At 42.3% G+C, this 17,716-nt stretch overlaps 1 protein-coding gene across 1 annotated transcript in view; it reads right to left on the bottom strand.

Annotated features, from left to right (window-relative positions):
* Window positions 1-5,326: 5,326 nt before the first annotated feature.
* APBB1IP (amyloid beta precursor protein binding family B member 1 interacting protein) overlaps window positions 5,327-17,716 on the bottom strand; it is a 68,789-nt gene continuing 56,399 nt past the window's right edge. Inside the window, exons 11-14 of the mRNA XM_075143945.1 lie at window positions 14,316-14,414; window positions 12,712-12,829; window positions 8,690-8,781; window positions 5,327-6,315 (exon numbers count right to left, since the gene is read on the bottom strand). Coding sequence (XP_075000046.1) covers window positions 5,788-6,315; window positions 8,690-8,781; window positions 12,712-12,829; window positions 14,316-14,414 — 837 coding nt within the window. The 3' untranslated portion in view covers window positions 5,327-5,787. The remainder of the gene's footprint in view (window positions 6,316-8,689; window positions 8,782-12,711; window positions 12,830-14,315; window positions 14,415-17,716) is intronic.

Genomic DNA, 17,716 nt, shown 5'->3' with positions numbered 1-17,716 from the left:
AAAAATAAATTTTGGTGTCTTTGCTGGTGTCAGGTGCCTATCAAGCCTGGCCCACTGCTCTTTTAAAGTGTATCTTTTGACAGCAGCAGAAAGATTGTTGGTGCATGGATATAATGCCTCAGGAAATTTTCACTGTTCGGACATGGAAAAGGACTTCCTTGGAAGTATCTCACTATGTATGTAGTCAGGTCAATATACCTTTGTGTCCAGCCACCTGATGCTGTAAGGGGCTAACAGAAATCTTGCAGGGAAAGTATTTAAAATTCAACTGAAGCTGTTACATAGAAGTCCTTTGAGTAACAGAGGGAGACTAGTCTCTGAATCCTTGGTCCTGTTATTTATACTTGTTGGATACTCCAATACCACATCACAAAAGTTAATGTGTAATTAAGCCAAAATTAATACATAAACAATCAGGTGCAATGTTATGCTAGAAAATTTACAGCAAAAATCACTTATGTGGGGGCTTTGTTACTTCTTGATGTTACCTCATCTCTTCCCAAATCCAAAATGGATTGGTTTAGAATCTCCAGATTTCTTGAGTGCCACTTGATTCTGAAATAGAGGTTATTAAGTGATATAATTAGCATTTCACAAATCTATTTCTAGAAATATAATTAGTGGGGGAAAAATACATATTACTAGAAATCTTTCAGTGACTAAAAAAATACTTGAATGCCTTTACTTCTTAACTATAATCAACACAATTACTCAGGATGGTTTCCCCCCAGATATACAGCTGTTCAAATATAAATACAGTTGTTCAAATGTAAATAGTAGTATCATAATGTGAGGCACCATATAGATATTTAATTACCGTTTTCTGAAAGTCCAGTCTGAAGTTCAGGCAACTTACACAAGTTCAGCCTGGGTTGACGTTCCTTGCAGGTAGTAAGTGCTCTTCTGCAACGATTGGGATTAGTATTCGAGCTGGCAACACCTCCCGGTAAAAAGAGTGGGCTGCTGGGGGGGTCTGTAGAAGCCCTTCAGCAGTGGGCTACATTCCCAACCTATTGAAACATTGGCGTTGATGTCTCTTCTCGGATAATTACAAGCGAAATAGCATGTTGTGATGCAATGTGTGAACATCAAACTTACCACCTGCAGTGAAATGAGTTACATGCACCTAAGTGACAATATGAACGTATTTGTGCCTACAGGGTAAATACAGCAGCACTGCAACTTGGGCCCTGGTTTCCAGTTAGGTGAAAGTGAAGAACTCTTAATTTATGTTGAACCAACCATCTGTTAAGTTTCTGTTGTGTGTGGGCCAAACACGGCTGCCTGTACTTCTTTACCTCATGGAATAATTGCATAAATGCAAAGCATTTTTATGCTGCTTCCTTCTTCCAAGTGTTTTATAAATGTTAAATCCTGTTAGTAACAGTAGCAAGTGGACCTCTGCTTCACCCACAGTTACAGGTAAAGCAAGCCTCCAGCATCACGATATAAAACCAGAACATCCCAAATGGGAGCTATTTTATAAGCAGTGATTCGTACGTACTGCCCACTGTGTTCACTGTGAGGCTTTTCTCAGGTTCTTGAAAAACATCTGAAAGGATAAGCAAGCCCTGAAAATTGGTTTTGCATATCCCTCTGGCTGCAGAGAGCCTTAGGTCACCTACTTCTCTTCTCCAGGAGTTCATTCGTGGACTCAGCCATGTCCTCTTTTCTTGATTTACGTGAAAGCAAATCTCCTTTCCTGTCCCCCGCCCAGTTTTACCATGCAGTTTACATAACCTGTTTTTAGTAATCTTGAGTATTCTCATTTCATAATAGTCAGTACTGACTGTTAATGGCAATCAAACTGCCTTAGAGTATTCTGCAAGACCGTAAGAACTTGCAAGTCTTAATGATACTGAATCTCTTCTCTGTTCGGCGTGTCTCCCTCAAACAGAATATGCGTTTCCCAGTTACTGTGAGACTGTCAATGATAACCCATAAATAATAGTTCTGTCCTATAGTTTTGCCACATGATGCATTTAAGTTTCTACTCTTCCACTCTCAAAGTGCCTGACAAAGAGTGCGTGAAAAACACGTGAAGAATACAGTTATCTCAACGCTACCTTTTAACTATGTTTTGTAAAAGTAGAGCAATGAGCCCACATCACGCTCAGCATTTTGTACCACCTCCCTTTCCACATCTAGATTTTAATCAGTATGGTTTATTATGAATCCATAAGCATTAGTACTGTGTTTCAGGATATATTCCCTAAAATCCTTGGCTTCCACCTGTGGTTCCAGAGCTGCCTTTTCCTTCACGTTACATAAACACAGCAGTGATGCAGAGCAGATGGCGAGTAAAAATGCTGTGGCTGGTAATCAAACAGGTGTTTATTTGTACTGCCGTCCTCTTGCCGTACCAGAGGACAGTTATGAGGGTCTGCAGCAGTGACCCCCGACATGTGGACTCCTCCACGTGACTAACCTTTCAAATCCTAAGGACTGATGGAAAATGAGCGCTTGAAGTAGGTCCTTCTTGCGAATCAGCGATGTAAGAGCCCAAAGAAGACGACAGCTGCTGAGACTGCTTCCATTTGAGGTACGGAGAAAGGTTAAAAATAATATGCTGCAATTTCAGATCTTTTCAGACTAAAATACTGTAATCTCTAGTAATGTACATACTACCACGATCTACAGGAATAAGACAATTTTATATGGCATTAGGTTAGACAGAGGTGGAAGGATTAATTTCTATTTTTTTACAAATGCTTTGATTTACAGTCTTGGAAAGGAAGATCTTTTTGTATTTTGCAGTATCTTTTTTGTACCAAATAAAGCCAGATAATTGTGTATCATTAAGATGGTAGCTCCGTTCTTTGAATGGAGAGTTTGAATACTTACATTGCAGAAATTCAATGCAACCATGTACATACACAAAATAGTTGATAGAGGTCTAATCATCACAGCATTTTAATTGATTTCTGGGGTTTTCTGTAGGCTTTGATTCTTTTTGTTTCAAAGAAAGCTCAACTTCTTTTGTGTAGGATCAAGTGCATGAGTTATGATTGACTGCAGATGTAAAATGTATAAAATTGAATTTATTGTGCTATAACAAAAGAGAAGGGAGGAAATAGGGCAGGAGGCTGAGCATTCTGGTGAGAAGAGTGAATGCTAGGAAAGCTGTATGGAAGTCTTAGTGCTTTGTGAATTCAGAGAAACTAGCTTATTGTGCAACATTTTTCTAAGGACAGGTTCTGCTTTATTTTGATGCTGGGTGTATATGTCATAAAAGAAAATTCATTTGATTTAAAAATAGTTGGATAGCAGACAGCTGTTGTCACCTAAGTGTGTCGAAGATGTGCACTCCTACTACCTTGTCAGAAAATGAAACCCAGCTCTTTTAGCATTCAGTGATTCTGCATAATGCTTACCTCAGTTACCTATGGAAAGCAACTGGGAAACATTAATCCTTTTTTTTTTAAACCCTAGTTTTAACCCTCCTACTTTTAGCTAGTGAGTATTTTTCCTCCTGCACTTGGAACTAAAGCTTGTACTAAGCTTATGAGCCTTGCACTGGTCTTGACATCATTTCTCAGTTTGGCTGTTTGGAGATGATGAGATACCTTTTGAATGTTCTAACATGTCAATTCAAAACTCCTAGGTAACATTTCTGTTACTGGTGAACATAGTTCTCTTGGTGAGAGCTTTTTGCTCAGTTCAGCGAAAGCAAGGGAGCTAGAAGACCAGTAAGAGTTGCATGGGCTCTGTCTATATTGGTAAGAGGGCCAGGACCTAGTCCCTTGGCCCCTGAACTGTACCCTAACTGGCCATACCCGCACCACAGGGGTCTCTGTACAGGGAGTGAAACCTGCTTTTAAACTTGTCCACGTTGTCTTCTGGGAATGGTGCCTGGCCTGGGCAGTTCCTTGAATTGCACCTGGGGCTGTGCTGAGGCTCACTTCAGCAGTGTGGGTGAGCACTAGGCCAGCGCTCAAGCTTGCATCCTCATCCTCTTTTATTTAACAGTAGAGACCGGTGTACAAGCTGTAGTATCTTGCTAGCAACAGTAGCTCCTCAACCATAGGCTGCAGAGCAAAGAAATGGTTAACAGCAGTCGTAAGACATCCCCCCATCCCCATATCCCTGATGTGAGCTTTACTTTTCCAATGCTTACACTGCTGACAAACCGAAGAAAGGAAGGAGGAAACGGGGACTGGCTGTCCCATGGCTATACCCGGGTAACTCTGGGGATGGGCACAATTACTGCAGGAAAAACGTCCCTGAGCTTCAGCGTGTCTCAACTGAAAACAGATGAAGTTGCAGGATGTCGCATAAACTTTTTTCAGTGACTCATCTGGCACTTCCCTGGCTGAAGCATCCCTGTTCTGAAACACCTTCTGTGCATCCCCAAGTTGCTCGTGTCCATCACCACCCTCTGCGCCGGCTCCTTCCGAGAGCCTGTCCTTTCGCTCCCACTGCTTTGCCCAGGTGCTGCCCGCTCCTCCTCGTGCTGCCACAGGCATGCTTTGCCTTGCATTGCTCCCACTTGCCAGGGGTCTGGCCCCCCGAGACAGTGCTCGTGGCTTCTGCTTTATCATAGCAAAGTCCTGGTCTTTGCTGTCTTGTGGAGGAATACGCTCATGCAGCCACTGAAATGTGCAAATATAGTAGGGACCATATGAATAAATGAGAGAGGGGCCAGCCAGCACTGCTGTCCATACTCGGATAAAATACAGAAATATATTATTTATGGAATCTTAGCAGACTGTGTGCATGAGAGGAGACAAAGACTGGAAGAAATAAAGAATTTAGAAGGTAGAGGCAAAAACTCTTTAAAGTATTTGAAGTGGTACCAATTGCCAGTAAAATGCCTGTTCATTAACTGTGACACTTTGTGCAGATTTAGAATAGAAGCTATTTTTATTTGAGCGCTAATAATGAATGCTGCCTAAATGAACAATGGAGAATTAAAATGGGAGAACAAATGAAAAAAAAACGTAGGAGGAGACATTCATATCAGGTACAAGATAATTATGAAGTCTTTCAGAAGACAGACTATTTCTAGGTACAGTTTGAAGACAAATGTTAACCAACAGGAAAAAAAAAATCCCTGCTTACCAAGGAAAGCATACAACATTTTGAAATAATTTTTTTTTTGTTTAAGATTAACCAAATAAACGAGACTTAAAGGCAGCAACTGTGAGTGCTGACAGGTATGACTGGAGTTGCATATGGAAACAGGAATGTATAACATTTGGGGTGACACTGTCTGGAAATGGCCTTGGTCCTGCCTTGCATCTCAGAATAATCTAGCTGAGGTTTTACTTTTTAAGACAGGCTATTTTTTGGGGGAGGAGGAGGGGAGAAAGGGTCCTTTTATTAAAAAAAACCTCACAATTTGGGGTTCTCTGATAAAGAACCTTTAAGGGGAATTCTGTGAAAATGGATCTTCCCACTCCCCAAAATCCACACGAGAACATTGTTGTATTTTTCCCTTCAGCTCCAATTCTATTAGAGAGGCAGCCACAGAAGACGCATGTCACTCGCTGGCTGGCTCTGAGAGTGCTGCTCCACTATCCCTGGCTGTCCTGATGGAGTGAAGCAAGACTCTACAGCCAATTTCTTACCTCAGCCTGGTGCTGGAATGGTAGTTAATGGGGGTGGGGGGAGGAAGGAGCAGGTTGTGGAGACAATGTGGGGGACAGAGGGCACCCCACCTTACTTCTTGGGGCCCCCAGGAGGAACTCTGAAGGAGAATTCCTCCTGGTGGGCCCTGATCCAGCACGACCTTCCATGATGCCTCACAGAAACAGCTATGGCTTGAAGTCCACCTGCTCCCAGAGTTCAGGAGCTGCTGCCCCTTTTCTTCTCAAGAGCTTTCATTAGGTCAGACATGAAATCTGCTTGCCTGCCTCCACCCCCAATCGGAGGTGGCCCAGCTGACCGTGGCTCTCCAGCTTGTCCTGTGTTTTCTACCCTTTTTGAAGGAAGTGGCACAGGTTTCTTTGTTGGAGGTGGTGGCTTACTGGAGACAGGTGGAGGTGGAGGGGGTAATGGCAAGTCTCCATTACCGCTGCTGGAGGCTGGTGGTGGTGGAGGCACAAAATCAGGAGGAGGTTCACAGAAATCAGACGGTGGTGGTGGAAAATCAATCTTCAACATAGGTGGCGGTGCTGGAAAGCTGTCTGGATCTGTTAGGAAAATGCCACTGTCTCGTTTGACTTTGGAGGGTAGAATTGGTGAAACGGAAATAGCAGATGACCGCCTTTCAGGTGGAGGAGGAGGCTGCAGTGAGTTCCTCTTACTCTGGTGTTTCTGTGGCCTCATCACTGACTGTGCCAGGCCAGGCGCACTGACGTTATTTGACTTAGCCTTTAATAAGCAGAAGGAATAAAAGGACAAGACACAGTCAGTGCATGTGTAAACTAATGCCACTGCCTAAGAACAGTGAAAAGATGTGAAAATACATAAGAGTGCGGTAGACAGTGAAATGAAGTAGAGTACATTTCGCCCAAAGAGTGCAAACAGTATTTTGTTTTCTTTCTGGAGCTGCCCACAGAGCTTTGACAGTAGAAACCTCCCTGTTGATAGTATTCATAGTGCTTCTTTGAGTGCTGTCCTCAGAAAATGAGTGCTTTTAAAATTTCAAAGAATTAGTTAGTTGTTAGTTGTTAGAATTAGCAGTTAGTAAGACATATGAAGATACTTTCTTGATGTTCCACCCTGCTGTTCATTCCCTGACAACATGAAGACTTAAAAAAACCCCTGTGCTGTGTTTTTACATCCAAAAATACAGAGCAAGATTTGAGAACATAAAAAGCAGATGTAGTTTTGGCTCTCATCCCCATTGTATCTCCATCTCCCATTCTAGCTGTGACTGCTGGATCTCTGGATAAAGCTAAAATAATGAAGTCACTTATCTCTGCCAATCTCATTAGACACAACAGCAGTGAACCAGGAAGAAGGTGGAGAGATTTGGGAATTTGAAGTTTATGTGTCTGGATTCACTGTCCGCAGCACTCTGCACCATGGTGTGACATGCATTCACCCGCAGGGTAGTGCTCTGGGCCCCCTCTGCGGGAGGGAGAGCGCTGCAAAGCACTGTGAAGAGAGGCGCTTGGGAAAGCTGTCTCTCATGATTCCATGCGGTGCACAGCGGGGGCAAGATACTCCACCGGTGACCTGGCAAGGGCCACTGATAAGCCTGGGGAAGGGCGTCTTCTGCCTGCTGGGCAAGGCACATGCACACGCCTCCTCCACTTTTGAATCAATGGTGCGACAAAGAGGTCCTTGAGGCCACTAAGTTCTAGCCATGTTTGCAAAGCCACGAGACGTTCAAACCCTCTGACAACTTTTTTGAAGGAAAAATGAATCAAAGCATCCATCATACAAGTTAAGAAAAATAAAATGTAGGATAGCAGTTCATTATGGAGATGTTTATTTTGATAAAATTTTAGATGGCTTTTCTTTTAAATTGTATTTGCTAGTTGACACTCTGAAGATAAATAAAGTCCATTTGCTGATATCTGAATATAATTTGCTCTTCTGTTTTTTTTTCAAGAAGCAACGGGTAGCTGTTGACAATTACTACATAAACATGCTATCTATTCTTGTAATGGAGAAGTCTGCTGTCCTGAAAAAAAAGCTTTGTAAGACATTCATTTCTAGTTATGCTAATTTATCAGTTTCAATCCAGCTAGCTTAGTGCTCTAACTGTAGCACAGCGCACCCTGAAAGACTTCAGCTTGATCCTTTGGTCCCCGGCTTGTAGAAGCTGTGAGATAAAGATGGCAACATGTTTGCTGCTGCTAGAGTAAAGTGCTCTGCAACCCTGCAGTCATCGGTACTAATTCTGGCCTTAGCGAAGTATAACATGCTTGCCTTCTCTTCCTCACTCTCCTTGCCTACAAAGATGGAAGTAAATGAGACACAGGAGGAGGGAACCACTGGCTGAGTTCTGAGAACGTGATCTATTCCAGAGGAAGTGAGGTTCAGAATGGAGAAACAGATTTAAAGGAAGAACTCAAAGACAGAAACAAGAAGCGTAGGACATGTAATGCAGGTGACAGAAAAATCCTAGGAATTTCATTTCACTTGTCCTGTGCGCTTTATGCATGATGGAGGGATTGAATAATGAACTGCAAACAAATGCAGGGGTTTTTTTGTACAATGTTTTTGAAGTCCTCATACTGTACCCTACTGGTATTTTTACAGCCAGAGATGGAGCAAGGAGACAAAATTTGAAGCTTAACCAAGGAATGCATTTAGAGCCTAATGAAAACATGTAATGTTTTCCCTTATTTCTTCACACTTTCTCCTTTCTTACACACTCATTTTCAGCTGTGCACAGTGTTCGCTGCCGAAAACACTACTGTATCCTTTGTGTTACTAAGGCAAGACCTGTTTTCTGGCAGAGACAGAAAACGGCACCAAGGTGGGCACATTCCTATTTCTGCTACGGGAACTCACACCTATTTTTTCTGAAGAACAAAAGTGGCAGATGGCTGTGCCTTCACCTCCCATCGGTGGCTCCTTGCTTCTGTGCAACGGGCACACTGTTTGCAGTGTGTAAAGCATGAGGAGGGGCAGCAAGGAACCAGCCACTTTGCCCAGGAGCCAAATCCTTGTCACAGCAGCTCACTGGCACTTTGAGGGGGGAAGACAGTGGGTGAAGAAAAACAAACTTGGAGAACTGGTTCACAGGTAACATATAACTAGTGCACTGCTAGTAACTGTTGACCTGTACCTCTGATGTATCCACTTTCTTCTGAGTCTCTGGAAATTCTGCACTGGAACGACGAACAATTTGGGGAATCTGTCCATTTGCCTGAACAGCACCTGTGACAAGGAGAGGAGACAGAGGAGAAGAGTGTTACATTTTTGTGATATTAACCAGATCAGGGAATAGCAAACTAAGAATAAGGCTATAAAAACACCTTTACAACTTCCACCAAGGAACCACTTGTTACAGGTTTTATACATAATTCAGTAAAACCCACGAGGATGTCTGTTTTCTACTTCAGGCTTATTTTGTGACTTTTCATATTCAGTTCATTACATAAGGAAAATAAACATAATACCTTATATTAAAACTAATACCTGTCCACATGCCTCCATGGTTGTAGCTGACAATCCTACAGGGAGTGCAAGTGGCAGAATTATGAAGATATATGACAGAAATTATCAGTGTATGTAAAGGTGGGGACAAAAGAAGAGCTTTTTCTTCTGACTGTTGTAAATGGTGATTACAAAAGGAGACTGTTAAGGTTGACGGAGGAGTAGAGATGGGGAGCTGGCTTTGGATGGGGAGCTAAGCAGAAATCAAATTGGCATAGTTAAGCCTACCCTCTGGCCTTCCATTGTTTAAATACCCGTCTTTCATAACAACATTTTGAAGTTTGTAGTGTGCTGTAGTATTACTAAATTCTCGGGTTTTATTGCATGTTTTTTTCATTTACTTTAGCCTAAAGACTAAAAGCGCCATAGTTTCATACCAATATGAAACATTGCTCTCTCAGTCATGAGAACTGAAGGGCTGATCCATTTTCTTTAGTAAATGAGCTAACAGCTCTGAAACTTCTCCCCCATCTGGAATCGTGGAGGATTTGTGAACCTCACTGTATTCTCATATTAGTAAAGATATGCTAGCTGGCTAAGCTAAAGCTCTGCAAAACGTTTGCCCACATTACTGTGTTTGTAAGGTAGATACATAAATAACCCAGTACTGTCAAACGGAGTAAATGAATGTGAGACCAAAGGACAAATTTGTGGGTTTAATTAGGAAAAAAATCCCCAGACCCTGTATAGTCTGATGAGGATTAAATAAACTCTCCAGTTTAGTCTAGGATTTTTGGAAGCTATACATGTCAAAGCAGTAGATAGTGTTTGATGCCTACATACATACATTTGTAAACCTTAATGACTGCCTTAGCTCTATTATAATTTACAGTTCTGAGATCCAGTAAAGTTCCACTCATGTACTTCTTGAACCCTTAGCTGTCTAAAATATAAGTCTAAGCACAACAATGGTTTTAATCTTAACATATACTTTTCTGATTAGCAAAGAGATTCCATGAATATGACAAAAAATAGAATAAATTATTTTTATTGCCATGCCTGCAAATCACACAATTTTCAGAGAAGTAAGACAAACTCTGCAGTGTACTGAATTTACTCGGGTTATTTAGGCTTTAAGGGATGACAGAAGATGGTCTGAAGTCCTTGTGTTTTATGCCTGTGCCTGCATGTTGTTCGGCATATTTAATCCAAAGTACCATTTTGATCACTCAAACTACAATCTGTGTTTGTTGAAGGAGTAACATGGAAGTTCCATAAAGAGATAAAACCAGTCTTGTGGCTGTAAGTGCTCAGCAGAGAGAGATATAAATCCCTGGGTTCTGTGGCCATGCCCTCAAGTGGAGCAAGTTACTGTCTCTCCTCACTTTGTCTGCTGTCCATAGCAGAGCAGGAGTTTCGGCTTCACACTGCTCAAAGACATTGCTGCCCTCAGTCATGCTGAGATTTAAGTAAATGAAAGAGAGCAGAGAGAGATCCACTCTATATAGTGCAAGGTATAGTGGCCTACTTGGCAAATACGATATACCAGAAAGTTGGGTCATGGCTAAATGGTAATCTGTTTCTTCTTCTGTTAATGGATTTCATAAACTATGCAAGACTCCTGGCACACACCTGCACATATGCTATACACAAAGCTAGCCAGCTAAAGGACCCCCAGTCAATCCACTATGTGAGTTCATGCATTCTATTCTCAAGATCTATTTTTAATTTAAATGCTATAGAATTCTTTGCAAGTCAATTTCTCCAAAATTTTATGTTGAATTAATATTTGTTTTAAGCAAAAAAAAAAAAGTAATCCAAGTATAATGCAAAATATAGATACCCAAAATATATAATGCAAAATATTGAACCTTGTAGAGATATGGAACATCTGAATAAAGCAACATCCTTCATCTTTCAAACATCATGATATTGTGCTGGCACACTAGTTTTTTAGTGTCTAAAGACACATAGTGAGGCAGAGAGGCAAACAACGTATTTTGCAAGAGATGCGCCTGGCACTTGGGACACTTCAAAACCATGGACTCTACAGTTTGGGGTATAGGTGAACACACAAATCCAGGCTACAGCAGTGTGACCAGGGAATACAGGCTACATGAGATGGAGAACAAAAGTTCCACCTGCCTTCTTGAGCATTGCTTTTAGCTGCCACTGAAGTTAATAGAGTACAGCCCCCTGCTAAGCTCACACAGGACTGTAGCTTTCTATAGCAGATTTTAGCCTACTGAAATCAGCCCATACACGTGGCTATACAGCCATTTGAAAACAGAACAGAAGAAAACATGCTTTGTTCCATTTCCAGAACATAAGCCAACAACTGCTCACAGGCAGGCAGTTCAGGTTATATTATTATAGTTAGGCCCCAGGTTTTATATAGGGCAGTAATGATAACTGTAAGACAGCAAGAATCACAGTGACTTGCCCCAATTAGAACGCTAATGATCCTTCAGAGATATTTCCATAGAGACAACATACATGACTAAAATCTTTCCAGGCTACTTAACCATTTAATAGGATCCATTAGTTAAGATTAACAGTATATTTTATGATCACATGCAGTGTTCCCAGATTCTAATCAGGAGCTGAAGTTATACAGATGTATACATACTTTATAAGGCCTTGATCCTGCCCATATCCAGTACAGACTGCAGCACCAGCATGGAGCCCCACTGGCCAGCCACCTCTCTACTGCCATCAACACCAGAACACAAAACGCTCCACGACTGTCCCATCCACCATCGCTAAAGTACACAACCATCAGAAAACCCCCTGATCTCGAAACGGTCTGTTACTGGGTCTCCCCAGCCCAAATGTGCATTTATTACCATGATTTGACTCCAAGGAATAGTGGAAAGACAACCCTCTTCTCACAGGTACTGAGAAAAGGCAAACTGAAGCCTTGGAAAGGTGTTTGGAGAATTTTGAGCTGTCTACATGAGAAGTCAGAATATTAACTGCCAACACTGATTTTGACTTTGCCTGTTTTATGACAGTAAGTATTTGGCCAGCATGACCTTCCTAATAAATAAAGCATATCATAAGCATGTCAACTAAAAACATTCATGCAAGTTACAGCTAATATCATGCACTGTTGTATCTGTATAATGATAAAATAGGTAACAGCAGTATGATGAAGCTACTGGAAAAGTAAAGTTAGAAAATAACCAAATCCTTTCTTCCTTTGCACCCTTCTCTTTAACACCCACATTCTTATCATGCAAATGAGTGAAAGGCTGGGAAACAGAGTGGCTCACCCTATAATCTCTTTCTGAAATGATCATTCTCAGAATATCTCGCTCATCCCTTTTCCTCATTGGAAGAAAAATCTCCGATACAGCCAGTGTAGAGATGGGCAAACAGAAAACTTCAAGACATGAACCATCAGTCCGTAAAATGTAGAGGGAGGAAAAAGGATTTGTATTCAGATGCCAACAGAAAAATACCTTATTAAATTATGCAGATTTAAACTGATCTTTGGTGGGCTGTCTTTGTATTCTTCAAGTTCTAACCTTAAAGTCAGAGCTCTGCTGCTACCTTAGTTATAGATCAGAGCTACACTGGGCTGTCTAAAACAAGATACTATCTTGCTGAATCAATGGGATAGTTTTCTGAACGAAGACTACGTGCAACACTGATGATGACAGAAGAGGGCAATAAATGTGATTTCAACTGCTGTGACAGCATCGGTACCTGCTGGTAAGGATCCTGCAGGGGCAGCTGGTTCCACTGTTCCTTGATTTGCCCACCGAGAGGACAAGCCAGCTTTCTTCACTGCACATTTGTAATTATCATATAGCATCTTGCCATACTGCAAAACAATCAAAACAATACAATAAGCACGGTGTGAAGCTTGACATAGGCCAAGCATTCATTTTGCTCTCGGACAACTTTTCTGACGCCATTCCTTCCTACCCAGTTTTGTTAAAAAGTAGCTTTCTACAACTAGTGTGCCTATTTCTGTATAGGGCCAGGTGGAAAGCATCTCCGAAATAACACAATAAAACATGCATCCCCGTGACCAAACACAGTCCTACTGATATCATTCTCACATTTTATGTTCGTTTCAGTATCTGTAAGCATCTTGAAACTTGGCTTTAAAACCAAATGTTCTCAATAAGTATCTTTTTCCAATGCTTTCCAAGTATTACATTTTCAGACTAGAGACTTGGGACATTGAATCCTGGACTCTAGAGCAAACAGCTCTGTCAGTGTAAGACACAAAATAATTTGATGTTCACCTCACACCTTTGGTGGATGTCACCCTGCAGCAGAACTGGCAGAAAAGAATATATACTGAACAGGAGCAGGTCTGTATAGCCAGGTACAGCCAGTATACTGGGCTATGTATAAATCCACCTCCCTTAATGTTTTGTGCAAAACAAAATGGTCTGTAAATTAGCATCTTTTTGAAGTGGGTGAGGCAGACAATTTGGGCAGAACTGTTGTCCTGGTTCCAGCTGGGACAGGGTTAACTTTCTTCCCAGTAGCCTGGGGGGTGTGCTGTGTTTTGGGTTCGGTGTGAAAGGAGCGTTGATGGCCCATTGATGCTTTGGCTGTTGCTGGGTGATGCTTGCACCGGGAGGGGGGAGCACAGCCGGGGTGGTGGACCCAGCTGGCCAATGGGGTATTCTATACCATGTGACATCATGCTCAGTATAAAAACCAGGTGTGTGGGGGGGCTCGCCCCCCGTCTCGTGACACGCGGTCGGCGGTCGGTGAGCGGTTCTGTTGTGCATTGCCTGCTTTGTGTATTCTGTTATTGTTGTTGTTCTCACTGTTATTATTACTGTTCTACTTAGTTTTATTTCAATTATTAAACTGTTTTTATCTCAACCCGGGAGCTTTCCTACTTGTGCCCTCCCAATTCTCTCCCCCATCCCACCGGGGGGGGGGGTGATCGAGCGGCTGCGTGGCGTTTATTTTTGCTGGCTGGGGTTAAACCACGACAACTGTCTGAAAAATGTCACAGCTGTACTGACCAGAGCTTGCATATCTTTAGCACAGCGTATTATTATTGTGCCAGATAACTGTGGAGTAAGTTTTACGAGTACATGAGTTTTATAGCTACAGAATTCACCCTCGTGTTAATGAGAAAAATACACTGATAACTAGGGTACAGGAACATTCAGCAAATCCATCCTGTCATGCACTTCTGTTCTTTCTTTCTATGGTAAAATTAGCATGAATGTCCATTCTTGTCACAATATTTCCAGTTGAGGTGATGACAGTCAGTAACCTGCGGAAAACAGGATTTTACAGAAAACATATTTAACTAAATTTACTTTTAATCTCACCTTGGCAATTCTTATTCCCGTTACCCACTGATGCAGGGTTGCTTGATCATCGCAGCATAAGTACTTGATATATTGTGACTCCTTTTGAATCTGGGGGTGCTGAAAGATATTAATTCATAAAATAAGACAAACACAGAAATCAAATCACTATACAAAAGTATGAAGGCACTGCACAGTGACCTCGGTGAGAACATTGCCTAGGTGTTAACATGAAGATGATTTGGAAAAAAAAAAAAAGCAGCAGCAAAAACAGAGTATAAGAAAATACAAAAAAGATGGTGATTATGAACCATACATGAGTTGCCACTGGTAGCATTTGCTTGAAATAATTTTAATGCATTGTAATATGAATTCAAGGGCTACAGAAATCTAATAGTGATCTACAGTTCAATGAAGTCGACAAATGCTATGGTTCAAGGTCTAACACTCAATGTATAAACATTGGAAGGAAGTCTGTTTCTCATTGTGGTTTGTCATATGTAAGGCATCCAGACTGAACGCTGAACATAACTAGTTTTCAAAGAGTATGTTAAATTTGTTTAAGTATAAACTCTCAGCTGAAACAGATTTTTCCTTCTGACTGCCCTTCTTTGGGCTGCGTTCTAGATTTCTGCCTTCTTTCCTTCTTCTTCTTCTGGCTTTGCTTCATTTTTATTCTGCTTTACTCTTGCTGTTGTTTGCTAACAGTTACGTAAAACTGCCATATGTTCTACTTAGAGGATCATTCAAAATGCAACACCATGAGAAGTAATCTTTTTCATTTGTTTGTACCAGAAACTTTTACAATTTTTAAGCCTTTTTTGTTCTTTTGGACAAAATTTAGGATCTCTTCCCCTTACCGATCAATGTAGTACTGGTATGTGGTGACGTACCATTGCAACTCAAAGATCATCAAAATGCCAGGCTGCCTACTTGCCTGAGACTGAACATCCTCTCTAAGACTCCGAAGGAATTTGGTTCCCCTGCTACAGCAGAGAAGGCTGTAAGTCTTTAGTAGCTTGGATGGAATAATATACTGCCATCTCTTGATACACAAGGAAAAGAATGAAACCAAAGGAAAAGGCTTCATTATCCCTCTTTTATGTGTTCTATTTATATTCTTATAAATCATAGGTGCACAGTTAGTGAAATATTGTGAACGCACAAAAGAGCAGCCAAATATGCTCCAAGGATTCACTATTGTCAAGCCACTCTCTTTTCAGCCTGTGCAGTTGAAAAATCAAAGCATACCTCCACCTAGCTGGTTTTATACACATCGTTAAGCCCTCAAAGCAGAGCAGTGCGGGACGTGGGGAACTCAGCAGGATCCCTCGCAGCGCAGAGCGCTGTGAGCAGCCCGCCAGCCCAGGGCTGATGTAGGCGCCAGATGTCTCCTTGCAGACACCTGCTGGTGGCTGGGACGTCCCCGGCATGGAGGCCAAACCCTGGCCACAGCTGGGTGATCCAGGGGTTCAGAAGCAGAGCTGAATACAGAAGTCTTGCTCCTCAACCACGTGTCCTTGCTCCCCCTTCAGTGCTGCAGACACCAGGCCTCCCTTGCTTGTGCTGACCCAACTGTTTATGAGACCACATTGTGATTCGAAAAAAGGAACTGGTCTGGGTTAAATACAGCCTATTTCATCATGCTGTAGTTTTGGTTTATTTTTTTTAAACCCAGCAGTACACAGCATGGGGATAGGGGGCCTCACATACAGCGTGAGGATAAGGGGCACGGTGGCTTGGGGAAAGAACAAGCAGCAAGGGATGGATGAGAGGATGGGACCATGCAAGCCAGTATTGCTGCCAAAGCCCCGTATCATCAAATTACAGAGCAGGAGTAAAAACACCAGGGACATAACTGTGAGGAAGAAAAAAACAAAGGGATATTACTCTTGAGGGGTCTCACAGTGACAGATGGGTCCCAAGGCAATGCTGTGGGTAACTGCATTACAGCTCCCTGTGTGTTTGAACTCAGCTGCTCACACAGGCCATTTTTCTGCAAACACAGAGCTGGCCATCTCCCCTGGACTACGAATATACAAAGTCTGCTTCAGCCCTTTGGAAGGGCCCATGGCTACCTTATTCTATTACCTTGCTCTTGGGTACTCCCAAGGTGAGAGCTAGGGACATCTCACATTGCAAGCCCAGAGATGCCAGCTCACTGCTACCAGGTGCCTTAACTGCAGAGCAGGCACCATGCCCGTCCCATGGACCTGTGCCTCACCCACCTGGGTACACTTACACACCACTCCTTCACACAGTTCAACATACAGAGCCATACCTTGCTGCTATACACCTGTGCCACGTATCAAACAGAGGCAGTAACAAGGGCCCCTGGACAAAGAGCCTTCTCCAGCTCTCCAGCGTCTGCCTGACCCTGCCTCTGGCAGCCTTGGACAGCCTGAATGCTGCTCAGAGCGGGCTCCGCTACTGCAATACGTGGCCAGGACACAATGCCAGACGCTCCGTTCCTTCCACCCTTTCTCCATTATGTGACAAAACACAGTGAAAACCATTAGAGAATTCAGTCTGAATGGTATCATTAAAAGGAAACCGCAAGCAGGCACTTTTCTGTGCGGCACAGTACAGCCCATGGACCTGGGTTATTACCAGCAGAGCCAAGAGAACCAGGAGGTGCAAACAAAGACACTGCAACCCTGGGTAAATTAAATTCTTCAAGCACTTTTCAACCAGCAACTAGCAATTTTGCTCCCATGTGTAAGGTCCTACTAAACCCAGCAGATGGCACCCAAAGCTTTCAAAAATGAAAAAAAAAAATTTTTAATTTTTTTTCTCCTTTTTCATGACAACTAAGTCCAATGGGTCTACGTATCTCCCCTCATTTTCAAATACCACACCTACCACCAGTTTTTTATTACAAGAAAAAAAAGAGACTTTTATAATTTAACAGATAATTCATGCAAACATTTGGAAGAAAGTGCATACTGCATAAACAAGGCAGAGGAGGACATGGCAAAGAGCAAGTTAGATAATGGTGCTGCACTTAGACACAGCCCTGCCACTGGGATCTGCTGCTGCGGAGCTCAGAAGGGCTGCTGCAGACCTCTCCTCTGGGGCACCCTACAGAAATACCAGTTTCACAGGAACACTTATATTGTGTCAGATCAAAGGTCCCTGAGCCCAGTATCTGGACTTTGACTGTGGCCACAAATGGATACTGAGGGAAGAGAAAGAACCAGACAAGCATATATAGATACTTCCTTCTTTGTACTCTCCCTGTCTGCAACTATTTTCAGGTCAGGGGATTTTCTGAGCCAGAGGGGATTTCTCCATATTTAGGTTCTTCAATGGATTTTTCCTCCAGGTAATTCTTCAGTTTTTTCTTGAGCCCAGAGATAGTTCTGACATTCACAACATCTTTTAGCAACAATTTTCCCAGGTCTGCTACATGCTCCATGAAG

The sequence above is a fragment of the Calonectris borealis genome, chromosome 2 (genome assembly GCF_964195595.1).
Source record: "Calonectris borealis chromosome 2, bCalBor7.hap1.2, whole genome shotgun sequence".
NCBI lineage: Eukaryota > Metazoa > Chordata > Aves > Procellariiformes > Procellariidae > Calonectris > Calonectris borealis.
This window is presented reverse-complemented; position numbering and strand designations above follow the sequence as displayed.